The sequence below is a fragment of the Palaemon carinicauda genome, chromosome 15, assembly GCF_036898095.1.
Source record: "Palaemon carinicauda isolate YSFRI2023 chromosome 15, ASM3689809v2, whole genome shotgun sequence".
Lineage (NCBI taxonomy): Eukaryota > Metazoa > Arthropoda > Malacostraca > Decapoda > Palaemonidae > Palaemon > Palaemon carinicauda.
Window position 1 is genome coordinate 29,944,996 of NC_090739.1, and position 19,397 is coordinate 29,964,392.

The window sequence follows — 19,397 nt, forward strand, 5'->3', positions numbered from 1 at the left end:
GACTTCTGCCCGGAGGGCTAGCCCCTTTTCTGATCCCATCACAAAGGAGTCTATTGACACTGTATTCCTGATCAAGGGTGGGAGAGATGTTGTAAACGGGATGCGATACCCTGAACAAATCAGAGATTGTCCAGGGCTCAGCCCAGAGTTGCTTCCACCTGTCCCAGCAACTTTGTAGGCATCCCACCACTGGTGGACAAGCAGGGGGGAATGCTTTTCCTAGCGTTTGCGGCCTCGGCGGCTCCATCTAGGAAGTTTTCCTACCCTGGAGGACTTAGTGCCTTTCCCGTCTTTGGTCGGAAAGGGCTTTTTAGACACCACTATCTTCGCTCCTGTCTTGTTCGGCATGATCTTCGTTGGATGGGACTGCTGAGGAGCTAGTGGTTTATAGGGCTTGGATATCAAAGCCCTATGAGGGAGGGAGTCCTGGTGAGACTTCCTCCATCTCTCATCAGCATGTTCCAGGTCCTTTTGCTCAAATAAAGAGGATCCCTCTAAAGAGGAGATCCTGAGACTAGCGATCTCAGCATTCGGGACCTGCTAATGGAATCTCTCAGACACCGCATCTCGACATTTCAGAAGGGTGTTCGTCCATAAGTTCAAGACTTGATGGGCGAGAAACGCGACAGTGCGAGTGCCTGAGAGAAGAAAAGTTTCCATTGCTTTCCTGGTGCGTTTATAGGAGAAATCCTCAGTTCGATCCAAGATTCCCAGGGTCCCCAACCACAGATCAAGCCACAACGTAGCCTGCATGGCATACTTCATGACCTTCTGGTTGAGAATCTCAGATGCCAAGAACAAGACCTGATGGCTGGAAAGCCTCTCTAGAGAGACTCCTTTGGTGAGCTCTTTTAGAGAGTGATGGAAAGGAAGAGCTGAACGAGGTTTGTCCAAGATCTCAAAATATCTCCTCTGCCGGATGGGAGAAGCTGAGAGAAGCTTGGCGGTAGAGCTGTAACGTTGGGAGGAGAACTCGGAGAGCTGTTGGGCGATCTTAGCCCGGGCACCCTTTGGCCAGTGAGACCACGGCAAGGCTGCACTGACCTTAAAGGGCTTCTGAGTGCTAAAGACATGGTTTAAGACTGTGTCTTTGCCATCTCATGGGGGTATCTCCGGGTCAGTAAACCGGTTGTGTACCCTAATAAGAGTCAGAACTTGCCAGAATGCATGTTCTGACTCTTAGCGCTCTCTTTCCCCTCTCGTGGGGGTATCTCCAGGTTTGTAAACCCATTGAGTACCCTAATAAGAGTCAGAAATTGCCATAATGCATGTTTTGACTCTTTCTGCTCCCCCTCCGAAGTGGGACTAAGCAGCGAAGTCTCCTTTTGGGTCGTGGGCATCCCTGGAGTGACTAATGGTTCCTGTAGGAATGTGGTCCTTGAAGAGGACTTTGGGAGAGTCTTTGAGTCCTTTGATTCCTTCTGAGGAAGGAGGTAGGACTCAAGCATCGAAGGCGGGATGGGACTGTCCCTCCTGACTTCCATCGATGGTGGAGAACTCTCCATGCAAAGGGAAGCTTTTTCCGAATGTGGAAGGGAGGAAGTCCCAGCCTTGCGCGACTCCCTCGGCAGAGGTGAGGTAGAAGAGTGTCCGGTGGGAGAGACAGTAAGGACAGGCCTCGAAGGCCTAACAGGAGTTAGTTTCACACTAGGGGATGTAACCGCATCTGAGCCTCCTCTTTTCCTCTTCAAGGGATGGCATGGCAGGTCCGAAGGCTTACGCTACTGCTCTGGCCATGTCACTGAACCAAGGCTGCTTGCTGACTGATGCACTGTTAGAAAGACCCCCTAAAGGGAAAGGGACTGAAGGTTCCCTGTGAGGAGTCCCTACCAATGTTTGCGGTGGTGGGTCTGCCTTTGAAGATCGAATCTTCGGGATCCTGAACCCTTCTGTGGAGCCTCCTTTCCGTTTTCCCGGTGGTCGCGCTATAATGCATTTGCGGGGAGGGGAATGGGACAATGGTGATCTTTCACAATCTCTATTGTTAAGTTCCTTATGCCTATGGAGAACCTACTGAGGTTTGGTGCAAGTGCGCAGGAGAGCACTGGCGCGCTGGTGAGCGCTGGCGAACCAGAGAGCTCTTACACGCAGGAGAGTGATGGCGCTCAGTAAGGCGTTGCCCAGGGGGTGCTGGTGCGCAGGTAAATGTGACTGCGCAGGTGAGCTCGGGCGCGCAAGTGTGCACTGGCGAGCTGGAGAGCACTGGCAAGCTGGAGAGTGCTGTCACTTATGAGAGCGCTGGTGCGCAGGAGAGCACTTGCGAGTTAGAGAGCGCTGACGCGCAGGAGAACGTCGCTGCGCATGAGAGCACTGCCGTGTAGGAGAGTGCAGCTGCTCAGGGGAACTCTGACAAGTTGGAGGGCACTGTTGCGTTGGCGAGCAAAGGTGTGCTGGTGAGCTGGCAAACGCTGGTCCTTGGGACGGCGAGAATGCACTGGAGAGCACCATTGCTGGGGCATTGGAAGGCGCTGACGAGCAGGCGAGTGCTGAAGCACCGAAGAACGCTGAGGCGCTGGGGAGTGATGACGCTCTGGGAAGCGCTGAAGTGCTGCAGGGTGCTGACGTGATGCTGGTGAGCGATGGTGCACTGAAGGGCACTGGCGCGCTGGAGAGCGTTGGTGTGCAACTAAACACTTCGGAAATGCAGCATGAGCAGGCAGATGATAAACTAGAGACAGGAACGGAGAAGGCAGATCAGCAGGTAGGCATGAAGGATGGTCTGGAACAGGGATGTGCCCTTTAGAAGGGCAAACATCATCCGATGGTGATTATGAACGATCCAGAGAAGAGTCCAGGGCCGAAGTCTGAGGTCTAGCGGCAGCGTCGACAGGAGAAGGTCCAGGAACGGATGAAAGTCGACTGAAACGGAGGCTCCTCTGCGGGAGACGGCTGCAAAGATGAGGCTGAAAAGCTGAAGAGGAGCCTTTTCACCGATGGTGAAGGGCCACCTCTAAGGCGAAGCGGAGGGCGAGCTCTGCATCGAAGACGCCCTCTAGGGGCCGGGGGGATCAGCAAGCTGAACTTTAAAAGCAGCAATCTTCCACAGAGGAGTCTCTATGAATGAACTCCCCCGAGGAGGAGAAACACTCGCAGGAGAGACAGAAGAAAGATTAAGTTCCCCCCTCGAAGGATGAACAAGTACGGGGGGAACAGAGTTGGCAGCAACAGCTGGAGAATCTGAAGGTGCAGGGGCGTTGGCAACGGCCACAGTAGATGCCTCAGACACTACGTCACCGCACGAAAGAGGATCTAACTACGAAGTCGCCGACAGCTGCGCACTTGCATCACAGATGATGAAGGGCAGCAAGGAGTCCTTGGAGGGCAGACCCAGAAGCCCCAAGCAACACCATCTCTCGAGGACCAGGGTTGGCCGTAAATTAAAGGGTCTAAGCTACTACTCAACGGTCTCCCGGAAGAGACTGAATGAGCAGGAGCTTCAGGGGAAGGTCGGGAAGCGGAAGAAGAGGTCTTGGGTTTTTCCCCTTTCGAAGAAACCTTCGAAGGAGAAATATCCCGCTTTGACTTCTTCTCCCGCCGTCACCCAAACCTTTCACACTGGGAGGTAGACGACTCCCAACACTCACTACACCTGTCATTATTATCAAACCGTTGACCTCTGCAGGTGGGACAAATGGTGTGGCGATCGGTGTCCAAGGCTGACATGAAGGTTCCGCAGGGCCGACCTGTAAGTCCAAGGTAAGTACGCATGGTCGCAGAAGTCAACACACACACTAACCAAAGAGGAAGCACAAACAAAAGCAATTAATGTCAGTCCAAAAATAGGTGAAGAATGAAGAACGGCGACGACCGTTCACCATCCAAGCCAAAAGCAAAGCGAGCTAAATCCCCTGTGTGTGAGTGGGAGCGGTAGCAAGCTACCCCCACTACCCACAGTAACTAGCAGAATGGGTAGTTAACCCTTGCTAAAATTTTGATGGCTCGTCCTTTCAGCTTCACTAATAGTAATAACCCCTAATAAATAGCGTAGGTTTGTATTCCAGTTACGGAAAAAAATGTTTTTAAATCTATAAAATTTAACGGGTAAGTGTCGATTAAACTGGACTTCTGGAGGGGAAGCAATATGACCATCAAGGGAGACTTATGGAAATAAAATCTAAGTACTGTATTTTGTTATTTAAGTTGGTTTTTATGTATGCTTATGCACCATGGAAGAAGCTCATTTTCAAAACTCAACTATATCTATTAGAGATACCATAAAGCCACATACTGTATGTATGAAATTACCTGATTGTTCAAGTAGTCTGGTCCAATTTTGTTTTTCCTTTTTATAAACTAGCATGTCCTGCCTCCTGGAAGTACTTACAACATTCCCACTTGAATTGCCACCTTTACTGGAACAAATCTCAACACTAGAGTTTCTCCTCAACTTTCCCTCTTCAGAAGACTGAGTATCATCTTTGTGGTGTGAACCATTTTCTAATGATGAGTCTGATCTGACTGACCGTAAGATTTCTTTTCCAATTTCATGGCTTATTCTGGTTTCTGTTTCTTGACTGTCTCCAGTAGCTTTAGAAGATTGCTGAGAATATTCTTTGCCTTTAGTAGATTCATTATCTTCGTCTTCACCAGTTAAAGATAAATCACTTGTTTTTTCATCTGTCTCAACTTTAGTACCCGTACTTTTCCTTGTAAAATGAAGTTTCTTTTCAAGGGAGCTATTTTGATTTATTAAGGTTTCAATTTGATTTTTTTTCTTTTGTAAATCTAACATTAGCTCTTGCTTCTCTTTCGACAATTTATCTACATCCTTTTCAAGCTGTTTTCTTTCTAAAGATCTTGTATCTTCCAATTTTTCTTTGATGTCCTCTATAATCTGCCTATGTTCTGAAAACATCTGAGTTAAAGTTGTTTCAAAAGACATTTCAGATATTTTTGCAGAATCCCTCATTTCATTCAAACCTTCCATCAGCCTTCCACTCTGCTGCATCAGTACAGACACCTGTTCAGTAAGTTTACTATCCTCATTTTTAATACTAGTGCTTTTACCTGATAAAGTCATAACACCATTCACCGAACCGGCTAATGACTCTGGATAGTTAACGCATGCAGTGCTTTGGTAAGAATTATCTGTAACATGTCTAACTTTAGTATCATGGACATTAAGTTTAATAGTTTCAACATCTGGCATTACATTTTTGTTAGTGTCTGAAACATCCAAGGGCAAAGAACTTTTGACATTCTCCACAAACATTTTATCTTTGTCAACATCCAACATATCTTTTTTATTTTGAAGAGATCTCTGTTCATTGATGCCCTGATATTTGCTATCAATGTTAACAGTACCATTTATATCAGAGAAATTTTTACCAATGATCTCTGTAGCATGTGTGGGTGAAACACTATCTTCTACTTTACTACTAGCCGTATCTACATCAGTAACCAATGTGGTTAACTCTTCACTATTGACTTCTTGCGGAATTCTGCTATCGTCCATTTTCCCTTCAACCACTGCCACATTTGGTTTATCTCTAATACAAGTTGGCTTGATAATGATACTGTCAGAATAGTCTGCTGCAATAATTACTTCACCAACAGCTGATTCATTGTTGATATCTCTGTCTATAACCCCATTTTCAAGTAAACTACTAGAATTCAGGGAAAAATTTTCCTTTGCCTTAAACATTTGAAAATCTGATTCATTTTTCAAGAGTTTACTTGTTAGCATTTGATTTTGTTCAGAAAGGATGCGGATTCGCGCTTCTAGTCTTGAACACTCCATGTCCCTTGAGGTTATTTCATCATTAAGCTTGAACTCTAGTCTATTTTTCTCTTCTGTCAGTTTTTTCACTTTACCTTTCATAATCTCTGCTTCCCTATTAGACTTGTCTGAACTAGAGTTATCAGACATATCATCTATTCTTAGCTCACTCTGGAATTTACAAGTTAGTCCCTCTTTATCTACATTATTTTCTTTTACTGCTATCTTTTGGTGACTTTTTATTAAAAGGTCATTATTCTGTATTCTTAAACTATCAACATTTTTCTGGAGGATTTCAATCTTATTTAATAATTCTTCCTTCTCGGCCATTTCAAGAAATGCTGCATTTCTAGAATTGGGGGTAATCTGTGTTGTAACAGATTCACTTTCCTGAAGTAAAGACTCAATTTCATCCATATTTTCTTGATTATGTTCTGTTACTCTTACGTTTTGCTTATCTAAAGAATCTTGTTTATCCTTCAATTCAGTTCCCTTCTTACCAACATCTTCCAACAAAAATTTTACCGACTTAGTTTCTTGTTTCGAGGAGACACCTTCTTCATTATCTATGACATTTGAGTCGTCTTTATCATTACTTTCACCAGTCATTGCCATCTTTAGGGAATGATTTTCTTCATTCAGAGATTGAATCTGAGCTTCTAGTTCTAATTTCTGTTGGTCCACTTTTGCAATAGACTCGCAAGTTATTCCCTGAAGAAAGGTGTGCAAGCGCTGATTTTCCCGTATGAGTTCTTGGATTGTGGCATTTATGGAATTAATTTCACTACTCAACCCACTATCACCCAGTCCTGGTAAGTCTGCTTCATCTTTACGAAGCTCTGTAATTTTCTCATCATTTTCAAAGCTACCCAGTACAAGGCTTGGAAATTCATCTTTGTCTTCACTTATCATGGTCAAATATGTGTCCCGAATTGATGTTCCTGCTCCACTTGATTGGAGAGAGGGGTCATCTTGACTCTTGCTATGACCTTTATATTTTTTCATGTGATATTTCTTTCTCTTTTCACTAACCTCATCAACACTCTGACTCTTCAATACTTGGGAAGATTTTTCACTCTTGGCTGATGCCTGCTCATATTCAGCTTCCTTCTGCAGAGCTCGGTGAGCAATAAGAGACTGCAACCTAGAATCTAGTGCTTGCTTCCTGATGACAATATCATCAATATCTTTCCTTAATGACCGAGTTTCTTTCGTCAAAGGATGAGTAAAGGGTTCCTGGTAGTGCTGATGTACTCGTTCTGAAGATACAGAACACTGTGGCGTAGAATGTAAAAATATATTCCTTGTCCCTTCTTCAGCTCTAAAAGTATTTAGATTGGATTTTATGGAATCTTGGTCAATTTGAGGACTTAGAACAGCATCTGACATAATGCTACTTGTTTCAAAATACCTGAGACCTCTTTCACTCGGCAAAATTTCTGGGCGACTAGAAAATCTATCAAAAGAAAGATGCTCAGAAACAGCAAGAGGAGATTCACTGGGCTGACAAAAACTTTGTGACTTAGAAGGGATGGACAAGCTAAGCTGAGGAAGCTGTTGCTGACTGTCTGATGGATGGAGACTGTATTTATCCTGGGAGGACTGCTGCTGGAACGGTTGCTTTTGCCCTGAGGGATCTTTATTTGATGGCACTGATACGAAAGGGGGAAACTGGCATGCAGCTGGAGCATATGAAGTTGCAACTTCAGCAGCTTGTGTGACTGAAGCCTGTGAATAAAAAAACAAAATTAAAACATATTTATAAATTATTACTGTAATAAGAGAACTTTAGAGCTCAAAATTACCATTATTAGTTCAACTTTACAAATAGTTAATCTGCTGCCTTAATAGTGTTTTCTTTAACTAGATAAAATAATCTAAGATGAAAGCAAAAGAAGTTTAATGTAACAATTCAATCATACTACAAAGAATATTATGTATCTAAATGCAAATTCTGTAGCTCAGATAGTAACCTCAAGAAAAAGAATAACTTATGACCTTTCCATGTAAAAAGTATTTTCCTTCGTAACTATTCAAGATAAAGCCTATCACAAAACTTTCAAAGTACTGTACAGTAGTTCAATCACAGGGAATTACATAAGTCAGCAATGGTGAACACAGAATAACATGCCCAGCATCCCGTGACCATAACATTTTACTTCCAGCTATATGACCTTTTAGTTCTAAGTCAAATCACATTCACATGTACTGTATACAGTACTGTATGTTTGCTTCAATACATACCCCAAAACAATTAGCATAACTAATGGCATGTAAAGTCAGCATCAAAACGGATGCAACATATTTCGAAGGATTTTATTCGAAATTCACTAACTGGCAACTACAACGCGTATCTCAAAAACTTATTTCTGGGCTCTGACCCGTGTCGCCCAGTGAAATGCTCCTTTAGCACCATTTCTAAGGTATATAACTGCTATATATTACCAGAGAAAAAATTGCATAGGGATGCCAGGTTGAACCCAGCTCGCTCACCTATAAAAGGTGTCGATATATAATACTGGGGCATGATAAATCACAACCAGAGGCCTCACACCATTTAGATATCTCCTGTCAAAATCCCCGAACAGCGAGGTGCCGTTCCACCTCCCACTACTACAGTACCAACAATCCCACGCCAGTGACGTCACTCCTTTGTAGCACGCAATTATGATAGCCGTTATTTACCTTGTGTGTGTATTTACAGGGTTTTTTTCTGGATTTACCTCAAGATGTCGGACTCCACTGTCCCTCCATCTAAGTTAAGTACCAGATCTATGAGTTTTGAGATTTTGGAGGGGGCCTTGCCCCTTTTTGTTTATAGTACTCAGTTTTATTATTCACGACCTTTCGTAGGTCTCTCAGATGGGCTCGGCTCCTTTCTCTCTCTCTCTCTCTCTCTATCGTTCGTTCTTAGCGATTTTCAATAAGGCCTCCATACTGATTGTTTCTCGTTATGAACCTTACGGATATCCACGGTTTACACACCGTTTTAATTTTTATTGCCTGGTTTTTATGATAACAGTAATTACATATACGTGTGCGTATTTTCGGTAGGTTGGCATGCCTGATCCCCTTCGTCGTTCTATTTCACATTTCATTACTTAGTTTACTTACGTTCGCACGGCACGGACTTGCTTATCTTTTTAACGTCATTCGTTTGCTTGCATTAGCTTGAGGGGCTTTCATGAGTCAGATATTACATATTAGTTTTCATTTTGTTAGAACTTCACTGACCCTATGTTATGTTGGTAGCCCTGCCTACTCCCAGTGGCTCTATGTTACGTTGGTAGCCCTGCCTACTCCCAGCGCCGTCAGGCTTGATTTCTCCTGTCTCGTGTTTGCTCCCTCGTTTGTTTTACGATTGATGTTTAACTATGTTATTATTATTATCATCCAGCATGCCTTCCTACCTTATTTTACCCTACGTTATGTTTATTATAGTGTTATTAGTCCTTCCGAGTGATCATATCAATCGTGGGTCTGGCAGGTTGGTATACCTGCTATCGCCCTACTCCTAGCCTCCTCCTGCCGTTACCCCACCCCAGGGTTCCCCCCCTCTCTCTCTCCGATCGAGTTTGAGTCACTTTATAGCGCAATGTACCCCTCCCAGGGGCATCCGCTTTACACAGGCGGTTCCCGTTGTTCTGTGAGGCATATTATTCATTAACGTACATTACTTTTCCCCACTACTCTACCCGGTCGTAGTCGTTTTCTTTCCGTCGCTCGTTTGGCCGACGATCGGCGGGGAGTTTTCGATTCGTTCCGTGGTACCTTGTTATGTTATTTAATATTAAGTTGTGTACGGGCTTCTCCCTCTTGGTCCCGCACTTCACGGACCCTTTTAAGATCCCCCCCCCTCTGTCACGCACCTCACGGACCTCATATAGATATATATATATATATATGTTTAAAGACTTCCTTTACGGGATCCCCGGGAGTAGCTTTTATTCATTACCATTCGGTCGAGTTTTTTAGTTGAGCCCCGGAGCCAACGTTATTCATTATTACTTGGATTCCCTTTATATTTTAGTCACGTTTATCTATTATATACGATCCTAGTTCTCGACCTTGCCTTCCATGATATGATCACGACTACGGTTTGACTTAATTTAATTCATTAATTCAATTTAGTTTAATAATTTTATAATCAAGTACAGCTGTTATTTGATTTTTTAAACACCGGGGTCCCCTGGGGGGTTCCCTAATTTGCCTTCATTCAATTTTTAAGGCACTTACATATGAATAGTTTTTATCATTTATTTGATATATAAAGAAGATTTATATCATTATTTTGGTATTGATATTTAAGCAATCCGGACCTCATGGTCCCGATTTGCTTACATTCATTATACTTTGTGGCTATATATAAAAGATTTATATCATTATTTTGGTATTGATACTTAAGCAATCCGGACCCCACGGTCCCGATTTGCTTACATTCAAGACACTTTATGGCTATATATAAAAGATATGATATTGATATATAAATCTTCTATCATGATATTGATATCACTTAAGCACCCGAGGCTGAGCCACTATTTGCTTTCCTTCAGGATTCCTAATGTATATATATACAAACATTTTTATCATCAGGATTTCTGATGTATATATATAAAACATTTTTCCCTCTCATTCAGGACTCCTGATTTATGTATATGGGTATACAGTAGATATATATATATATATATATATATATATATAAAACATTTCTATCATGATATTGATATGTAAATTTTTTAGCATGATTTGGCTATAATTTAAGAATTCGGGGCCCCGAGCCCCTATTTGCTTTCATTCAGGATTCCTGATGAATACAAATAAAAGATTTTTATCATGATAGATATATATATATATATATATATGTATATATATATATATATATGTATATATATGTATATATATATATATATATATATATTTTAAGCACCGGGGCCTCCAGGCCCCTAATTTGCTTTCCTTTAAGATACTCATGTATCTTTTATTTTACAGACTGTATGCTGTGCACTGACGGCATGTGCCGCTGTCATCTTCCAACCCTGCGGCCATGACATGTGTCATTCACACGTCCACTGTTCTGTCCGAGTGGATGACTTAGCTGTATGGCATCCAGACGCTTGTGTAGTCTGCTACACAATGACCTCCACTCTAACATCTGACTCGGTGAGTACATTTTCATTGATACAGACTTTAGGGAGTTAACATTAATTTTAAATATTAATCTTAAGGCCACTAGTCCTCTGGACTTCCCGCATGCCTTTCACTTAGTGTCTACGAAGTCCTTGGACTTCTTCACTTTCTTTGGCACAAATATCCCTCGCTAATAGTCTGTTCTCTTTCAGTGCTCCCAACTTGAGAAAGATACAGCTCGGGCTACCCTCAAGATCTGGATTGACGGGTTCGCCCGCAACCTGAAGGCCACATAGCCTTATATCCTCCTGGGAATGGTGTTCCCGTCTCTACCACATGCTAAAACTTCACCTGCGGTCCCCGAAGAATTGGTGGATCCTTTCATCGAGAGGTTCGAAACCCTCCTTCCGCCCCGAACCAAGAAGAGACAGGCGGCACCCTAACTGAAGACGTCTCTACCCTCAACCTCGATGTGGAATCCATGGCTCTTGATGATCCCGACGCAGGTAGGGACGTAGGTGAGTCAAGTGGTTCCCGGGCTAAGATTCCTATCCCTAGCCCGGCTTTCTCTTCTCCTTCAGAACACTCTTCTTTTCGAGGTTTTCCAGGGACAACCGGGACCGGTCTCAGTCCCCGGCCTTTTATCCCCAAGGTGAAGGCTCATCGTAAGAATTTATATACGACCCACAAGTCTTCCAAGGAACACAAGTCTTCGAAATCATCAGCTTCGAAGGCTAAATCTTCCTCCACCAGAGTCCCTTAAGACCCAATTGCTGCGCCTTCAACCTCTCACGGAGTATCTCCGTTCTGGCACCTGTTTCCCCCCCCCCCAGCGGAATCATCTGGCCGGTGTATTTTCTGAGAAGATGTTTGCTCGTTTTGAGTCGATACTATCGTCTCATACGCGACAATCACAAGAGAGGATAGCTTCTATGAAGAGCCTAGTTAAGGGACTCATGCATTCGGGGCTGCCACCGCCACAGCAGCAATACCCCATCCCCGACGCCTCCAAGCTTCCCCCTTTCAATAAGAATAACCCTTGGAGGTTGGCAGTGCATGCCCCTTCTCGAAGGGTATGTTGTCCATCGGAGATTTCGGTACCCGGCTTCTTGCGGATTATGAATTCTACCCGCCGGGTCTTGAATTCCCCTTCCCCGGCTACGCTCACCTCAAGGAAGAGGCTCTGATTCGATTGGTTAAGAGCCCAGAGGAAACTGTTAAATTTCCTAAAGAACAGGCACAGTCTGTCTTGGTCGGCGTGTTCAATGAGTGGGATTGCTTGAACACTATGATTACGGCCTACGAACGTTCATATACTATGTTTGTGGCCGACGACCAGACCCCTACCCCATGTGCGACCAAGATCATGGAGACGGTCTTTCAGCCTATCAAGGAAGAGAAGCCTTTACCTCACCTCAAGGAGACCGACTTACCCTCCCTTCTCTTTCCGGGAGATGGTGAATGTTGGCGGAACGTCCCAGCTACCTTCTCGGTAGGTAAGTTGAGCCCGGACTGTGCCTCTACGCAGTTCAGCGAACGGCTTCCCACCTTCCCGGAGTCTCTCATTAAATTGGAATATGAATCGAGGTGTTGATTCAGCAGATCCCTTAATTCAGTTGCCCTTTCGGAATTGACTGTCGCCACTTACAACGAGGAGGACCTCCTTAAGGTCCTCACTAGGTCACTTTTGCAAAACTTTATGGCTGACGCCTATGATTTTGCAAATGCCAGGACCCATCGTCGACGACACGTTCTATCCGAAGCCACGATTAGGGACGAACCTAATAGGCTCATCAATGCTCCAGTCTGGGGTCCGGATCTTTTCAACCAGGGGACTTAGTTAACTCGGTCCTTAGCGAGGCAGCTAGAGCCAACCAAAACCTCAAGGTTAGGTGGGGCCTGGTTTCAAAGAGGAGATATGAGCCTACTAGTACCCCAATTCGAGGTAGGAAGAGATTGAGGCCCTTCCAATCTTCCCAATTCAGGCAACCTCTGCAAGTGGTTCAACCGGTCTCAGTTCACGAAAGAACTGCGTTCCTTCACAAAAGATCTGCTACTAAAGAATGCAATCCAAAGTATACGTCGCTTAAGATTTCACGGACGCTTGTTCAGCGTGCCAAAGAAAGGCTCAGACCAACGGAGAGTAATCCGGGATCTGTCTCGTTTAAATTCCTTCATTCGTTGCGACAAATTCCATATGCTTACCGTCTCGCAGGTGTGGACCTTACTTCCCCGTGGGGCCGTCACCACCTCCATTGATCTTACAGATGCCTACTACCACGTTCCAATAGCGAGGCATTTTCGTCCTTTCTGGGCTTCAAGCTAGGCGAACAAGCCCATGCATTCAAACTGATGCTATTGGGGCTCAACATACCACACAGAATCTTCACCATATTAGCAGAGACCGTAATTCAAGAGCTCCGGACTCAGGGGTACAGGTAGTGGCCTATCTGGACGATTGGCTAATCGGGTCAGACAATGCCCAGATTTCCCGCGTAGCAACGACAAAGTCCTCACCTTACTTCGGCAACTGGGATCCCAAGTCAACCTCGGGAAATCCCGCCTGGTCCCGGAGACCAAGTTTCAATGGCTGGGGCTACAAGGGGAACTGTGCTCCCATACGCTGTGCCTCCCCAAAGCCAAAAGGAAGGTGATAGGAAGGAATACAAACAAATTTCTCAGGGGAAAGTTGGCCTTCCGAGGAAGCCGAGAGTAGATCCTAGGTTCTTTACACTTCGCCTCCGTGACAGACATCATCCTGAGGTCCAAACTCAGGGACATAAACAGGGTGTGGCGCTCCAGAGCAACCGCAATACACCGAGACAGACGTGCTCGCCTTTCCCCAACCCTGAGAAAAAGTCTGCAGACTTGGAAAGATCAAGAATCTTTCCAAGTCGGTTCCTTTACAACACAAGAAAGTCCAAGGGTTATGGTCACCGGTCTTTCAACAAATACACGTCAACGTCCTAGAAATCATGGCAGTCTTCCTCACTTTAAAACGTCTCAACCCAGCCAGGAATCTCTATATCAGACTGGTTCTCAACAGTGCAGGCATAGTACACTGCCTCAACAGAGAGGGCTCCTGATCAGCCCAGATAAACCACATCATGTTGAAGTTTTTTCTCATGGCGGCAATGCACAAGTGGCACCTGTCACCTGGACCCTCAGGCTTATGCCACGGAACCTATGATTCTAGTTTGGAATACCTGGAAGACGATTTATCTGTTTCCTCCGGTGAATCTCCTGCTGAAAGTTCTGCACAAACTCAGATCCGTCAAAGGTCGAGTGGCTCTCGTAGCCCCCAACTGGCCCAAGAGCACTTGGTTCCCCTTGTTGCTAGAACTAGGTCTTCGCCCCCAGCGGATTCCCAATCCAGTGATAACAAAGACAGTGCAAACTCGCAAAGTGTTCGCTTCCTCAAGGATTCTGAATGCCCTAACTTTATGGAGTTCATGAAGTTCGCAGCCCAACGTGGTACAAACATCGATTCTTTGAATACTATTTTCCTGGAATCTGACAAAAGGGACTCTACTCTCCGTCAATATGACTCAGCTATCAAGAAATTAGATGAATTCTTGAAAGATTCCCAAGTTGAGACAATGACGCTGAACCGAACTCTGACATTCTCCAGAACTCTCTTCGAATCTGGCCTGGCAGCCAATACCATTACTACAATCAAGTCAGACTTGAAAAAGATCTTCCATATTGGTTTTGACATTGATCTTACGGATTCATATTTCTCATCCATTCAGAGAGCTTGTGCCAGGCTAAAACCTTCAACTCGCCCTAGCGCAGTTTCCTGGGTTTTGAACGCTGTTCTTATGCTAGCCTCTGACACCCAAATTGGATCCTGTAACTATAGGGCATTATTAAGAAAGTCACTTTTTCTTTTGAGCCTCGCCTCGAGCTCCAGAATCTCAGAATTGTCAGCCTTATCTAGTGACCCTGGTCATATAAAGTTTCTATCTTCGTGTGAGGTTCTTCCCTCTCCTAACAAAGTTTTCCTGGCTAAAAATGAAGAACCCCCAAAACAGGTGGTCTCCCTGGAAGATTGTTCCACTTCCTCGGGATCCATCCCTGTGTCCAGTTACCACCCTGAAAGCCTACTTAGGTAGAACTTCCACTACAACCACAGGGCCCTTATTTATTAGAGAACACGGAGGAACTATTACCCTTAAGGGAATCATACAAATTCTTTACTTTATTAAACAAACTAATCCTGCATCATTCCCACTTGTCCATGATGTTAGAGCTGTGGCTACCTCATTTAAATTTTTCCACCTTATGAAATTTGATGAGCTCTCTAAATATACGGGTTGGAGGTCCCCTAAAGTTTTCAAGCGCCACTACCTAAAACCTTTAGAAGCTCTTAGATTTGCCACAGTAGCTGCAGGGAATATAGTTCCTCCTGAAGGTACTGAGTCCTAATCACAACGTCTTGCTCTGTCCTCTTTCCCTCCTGCCTGGCTTACCTGTTGTTCCTACCTGTTTTGTTACTAGACACCCTTATGGTGTATTATTTTATTATTCAATTGTACAATTTCACGAATTGTTTTCATTACACTTGTTCTTAATCCCCGAGCTGATTTTATTTTGCGTTTTTGATTACCAAGCTGGATTCCCACTATTCATATCTGTTGCATTTTACTTACGGGTTTCATTATTGATTGTTTCCCATGTCTTTTTATCACTGTCATATACATGTTGATCTAATTTTACGGGTTTCCACATCTCTCTTTTTTGATATTAAACTCATCAGCTGTTATTTTGTGTTATTCTCTCTTCAGGTAGTTAGCCATATTGGGTCCCCATTCTCTGGTAAGATTTCACTGGGCAACACGGGTCGGAGCCCAGAAAAGGGATTTTGACAAAGGAAAAATCTATTTCTGGGCGAGAGACTCGTGTCGCCCAGTGAACCCACCCGTCCCTCCCTAATTGGGCCCCGATCTGGGGTGCTATAAGGATTGACGTCACTTCCGTGGGATTGTTGGTACTGTAGTAGTGGGAGGTGGAACGGCACCTCGCTGTTCGGGGATTTTGACAGGAGATATCTAAATGGTGCGAGGCCTCTGGTTGTGATTTATCATGCCCCAGTATTATATATCGACACCTTTTATAGGTGAGCTAAAGGAGCATTTCACTGGGCGACACGGGTCTCTCGCCCAGAAATAGATTTTTCCTTCGTCAAAATCTCTTTTTTTTCCTACATTGAAAGCTCTATCAAGCAAAAAAAAGCTAACATATGATGCGTAAATATCCTATGTATGATATTCATAAGAATCATAAAAAAATTATGGTAACAGCAATCATTTCAAAGAATAGTAATCACTTCAAACTACAGAAACGAAACAATTTCAAAATTTCGTTCAACACAGGCGTACCAACATAACCTATGTATATTACGAGAAATGTGGAAACAAATATCTAATATTACAGTAATGCCTCTCAACACAAAATTCATTTGTTCTGGAGTGGCTTTCGTAAAGTGATTTTTTCGTGTTGTGAGTCACATTTCACATGCAAATTGCCTTTTTTGTTCCAAAACCACATTAAATCTCATAATAAAGCTACAGTATAACCACAATGAAATACTGTACAGCCAAATAAATTTGAACTGTTCAATATACCTAAACTAACTGTTAATACCTGTAAATTAAGTAGTTATTACAACATAATGTAATAAATGAAAAATAGTACAATATATACAATAAAATACTGTACCTATACTAAATATACAGTTCCATATGTACTGTACTATTATAGTTACCCATATTATAGACAACAGCTACATTTTCTGTTGTCTGGACCCATTTTCTTCAACTCCTTGTGATGGGTGACTATTTTATTCTCAGCCTGGCTGGCAAATCTCTTTTCTTAAAATGAAACATTTTTTGTAAAGTAAGTCATAAAGATATTCGCATCTTGTTTCACAACTTGAAAATTGGTCTTTCGTGAAGAGAGGTATGACTGTATACTGAATCATAAATTATTTAAGCAAAGATGCATAAAATAATGCAAGTATCAATAAAATATAAAGGGAAAATCTTCGTAACATTAAACCTAATCACCCATGAATGCACCTAAATTCAACAGAGAACTTGGGTGGGTTGGTAATTCTTATATTCGCATTTATGAACCAACCGTTCGGACTCTACGTCAGCTTTGGCTTAGTCTTGACCAACGACACAAACGTAACATTATTTACCCAATACAGTAATGAATTACCAGCCATGGCCTACTAGTGGGGGTATTTGCTCAAATATCCTCATCGCCAGTCAGTGCCAACTAGGGCAGGGGCCATGACCCCAGGCCCCCAGCATTAGCCATAGTCGCAGCCTTCGCATGAACACAGGGTTTTGCTATCAAGTCTCCCATGGAGTTGGCAGTTAGTATATTTTATTCCAATTATTGTAATCCTTTTTATTTCATAATAAGTATCAATGATTAACTGTAGAACCACAGGAGACATTTTCCTGGTAAATGGTCAATGTTAGTTGCAATAATTGTTCTGTAAGGACATCGCTCCCTCCGTCGTTCAGCATTCTCATCGAATTCTCCATTTCATTTGAATTCTCCTTTTGCCACACTGTGGCTAATTGTAAATATTTGTTCTGCTCCCTCAGAGCTACAATTTCATGTATTTCTCATTTCGTTACATTATTTCATTGACTTGTATTTCGAATATTTGTACATGTGAAGACACACACTTTTTGTGGTGGTTGGTTCAAGCACGATTGGCTCCAGCGCGCATGCTACATTTCCGTCCGCACCTTGTATTATATTCTCGCACCTGTTTGAATAAACCGTCAGTTGTTGGTGATAGCTCGTCTCACTGTCCTTATAACTGGTGACCCCGGAGTTGAAGTAGCATCAGCGGTTTTGGCTTTGCCATTAACGGACTCACTACGGCCGTGCTACCTTCTTTTACTCAGTTACCTTAGGCGTGAGCTTCGGCCTTTGGTGTTCCCACACCTCGGTGCATTTGTAAGGCAGTAGGATGAGCTTATCCGACATCTCAGCTTCTCACCTCTTCACCGACTCGTCGACTGACCACAATGGCGGATTCAACCAGCCCATCACGCCCAACGGCCTTGCCTCCACACCCAAAGTCAAACTACCGCCGTTTTCTCAACACAACACCGCTTCCTGGTTCCTGAGAGCAGACGTACTCTTCCGAGTCACTAGGCTCAGCGACTCCTGCACCAAGGCCGTTCTCACCTCCATCCCAGAGGAGGTATTTGACAAGATTTCCCCATGGCTCGACGCCCAGGCTGGCCAAGTTTCCTACGACGACCTGAGAACGAAACTAATCCCTATCTACTCACTCTCTGTTTCAGCAAGGGCACAGAAGGTCCTGGATCTCGCCGGCAAACCCATTGGGGACATCTCTCCTGTCGAGGCGTGGGACGAGTTGACCAGCCTGCTAGTGCTTCCTGAGTCCGACAGCAACGGCCGACGGCCCGAGATTAGCCTATCTTGCGTGATTTTCCTTCGACGCCTGCCGCAGGACGTGAGGGCCCAGTTGACGGACACCGACACGCTTCCAATGAACGAACTCCTGTCGAAGGCTCAGAAATTCCACGAGGCTTCCAAAGCATCCCGCCTCGGGGCATCATCAGTATCGTCTTCGTTCTCCTCCTTCAGCTGCTCTTCAATAGACTCTTCAGCAACGCCTCCTATCGACAACGACGAAATCAACGCTCTGGCAAGGAGGAAACCACCACAACCGACACATCCGAGCCCTAGGCCTAATCCAGTGTGGTGTTTCTACCATCAGCAGTTCGGCAGCAACGCCAAGAAATGTAAGGCACCATGCAATTTCCCTAGAAGATGACACCAGAAGAAACCACCTACCACCATCGCAGCTGCAGGAAACCAAAGTAAGAATGGTTTTTATATCCTCGACACCGTCTCCTACCGTAGACTTATGGTCGACACCGGTGCTAAGCAGTCAACGTTCCCGCCATCACAAGCCGATCTAGACCGTGGTCCCAGCAAAGACGCTCCCTCGCTCATCGCCGCCAACGGGTATCCCATACGGTGTTATGGGACTAGGGTCCTCAAGATATCTATCATGGGCCGTGCATATTCCTGGCCCTTCGCCATCGTTGACGTCAGTCGCCCCCTCCTCGGTGCAGATTTCCTCGCTCACCACAGACTACTCATCGACGTTGCAGGGAAACGCCTCATCGACACAGGAACCTGCCGGTTCCGCGCCCTAAGAGTCGGTCCTGCCACAATGACCGTATCCGCTGTAAGGACGCAGCCCTACGCCGACTTTCTGTAGGAATTTCCTGACGTTTTCAACCCCGAGCTCCGACAATCGCCGGGATCCCCCTCCAAGCACGGGATCTACCACCACACCACATCACGACGACGGAACCTCCTACACACGCAAAATTCCACCACCTCCCGCCCCAGAACCTGAGGGCCACCAAACGGGGTTTTGAGGACATGGAACGCATGGGTATCTGTAAGAAAGCATCGAGCCCCTGGGCTTCTCCCCTCCACATGGTAAAGAAGCCTGACGGGACCTGGAGACCTTGCGGCG

The 19,397-nt window shown here is 44.6% G+C and overlaps 1 protein-coding gene across 4 annotated transcripts in view; it reads right to left on the reverse strand.

The window, feature by feature from the left end:
- Positions 1–19,397, reverse strand: part of LOC137654540 (putative leucine-rich repeat-containing protein DDB_G0290503) — a 206,194-nt gene that overhangs the window by 142,330 nt on the left and 44,467 nt on the right. For all 4 annotated transcript variants that reach the window (XM_068388261.1, XM_068388262.1, XM_068388263.1 and 1 more), the window contains one exon: positions 4,246–7,447. In XM_068388261.1, coding sequence (XP_068244362.1) covers positions 4,246–7,447 — 3,202 coding nt within the window. The remainder of the gene's footprint in view (positions 1–4,245; positions 7,448–19,397) is intronic.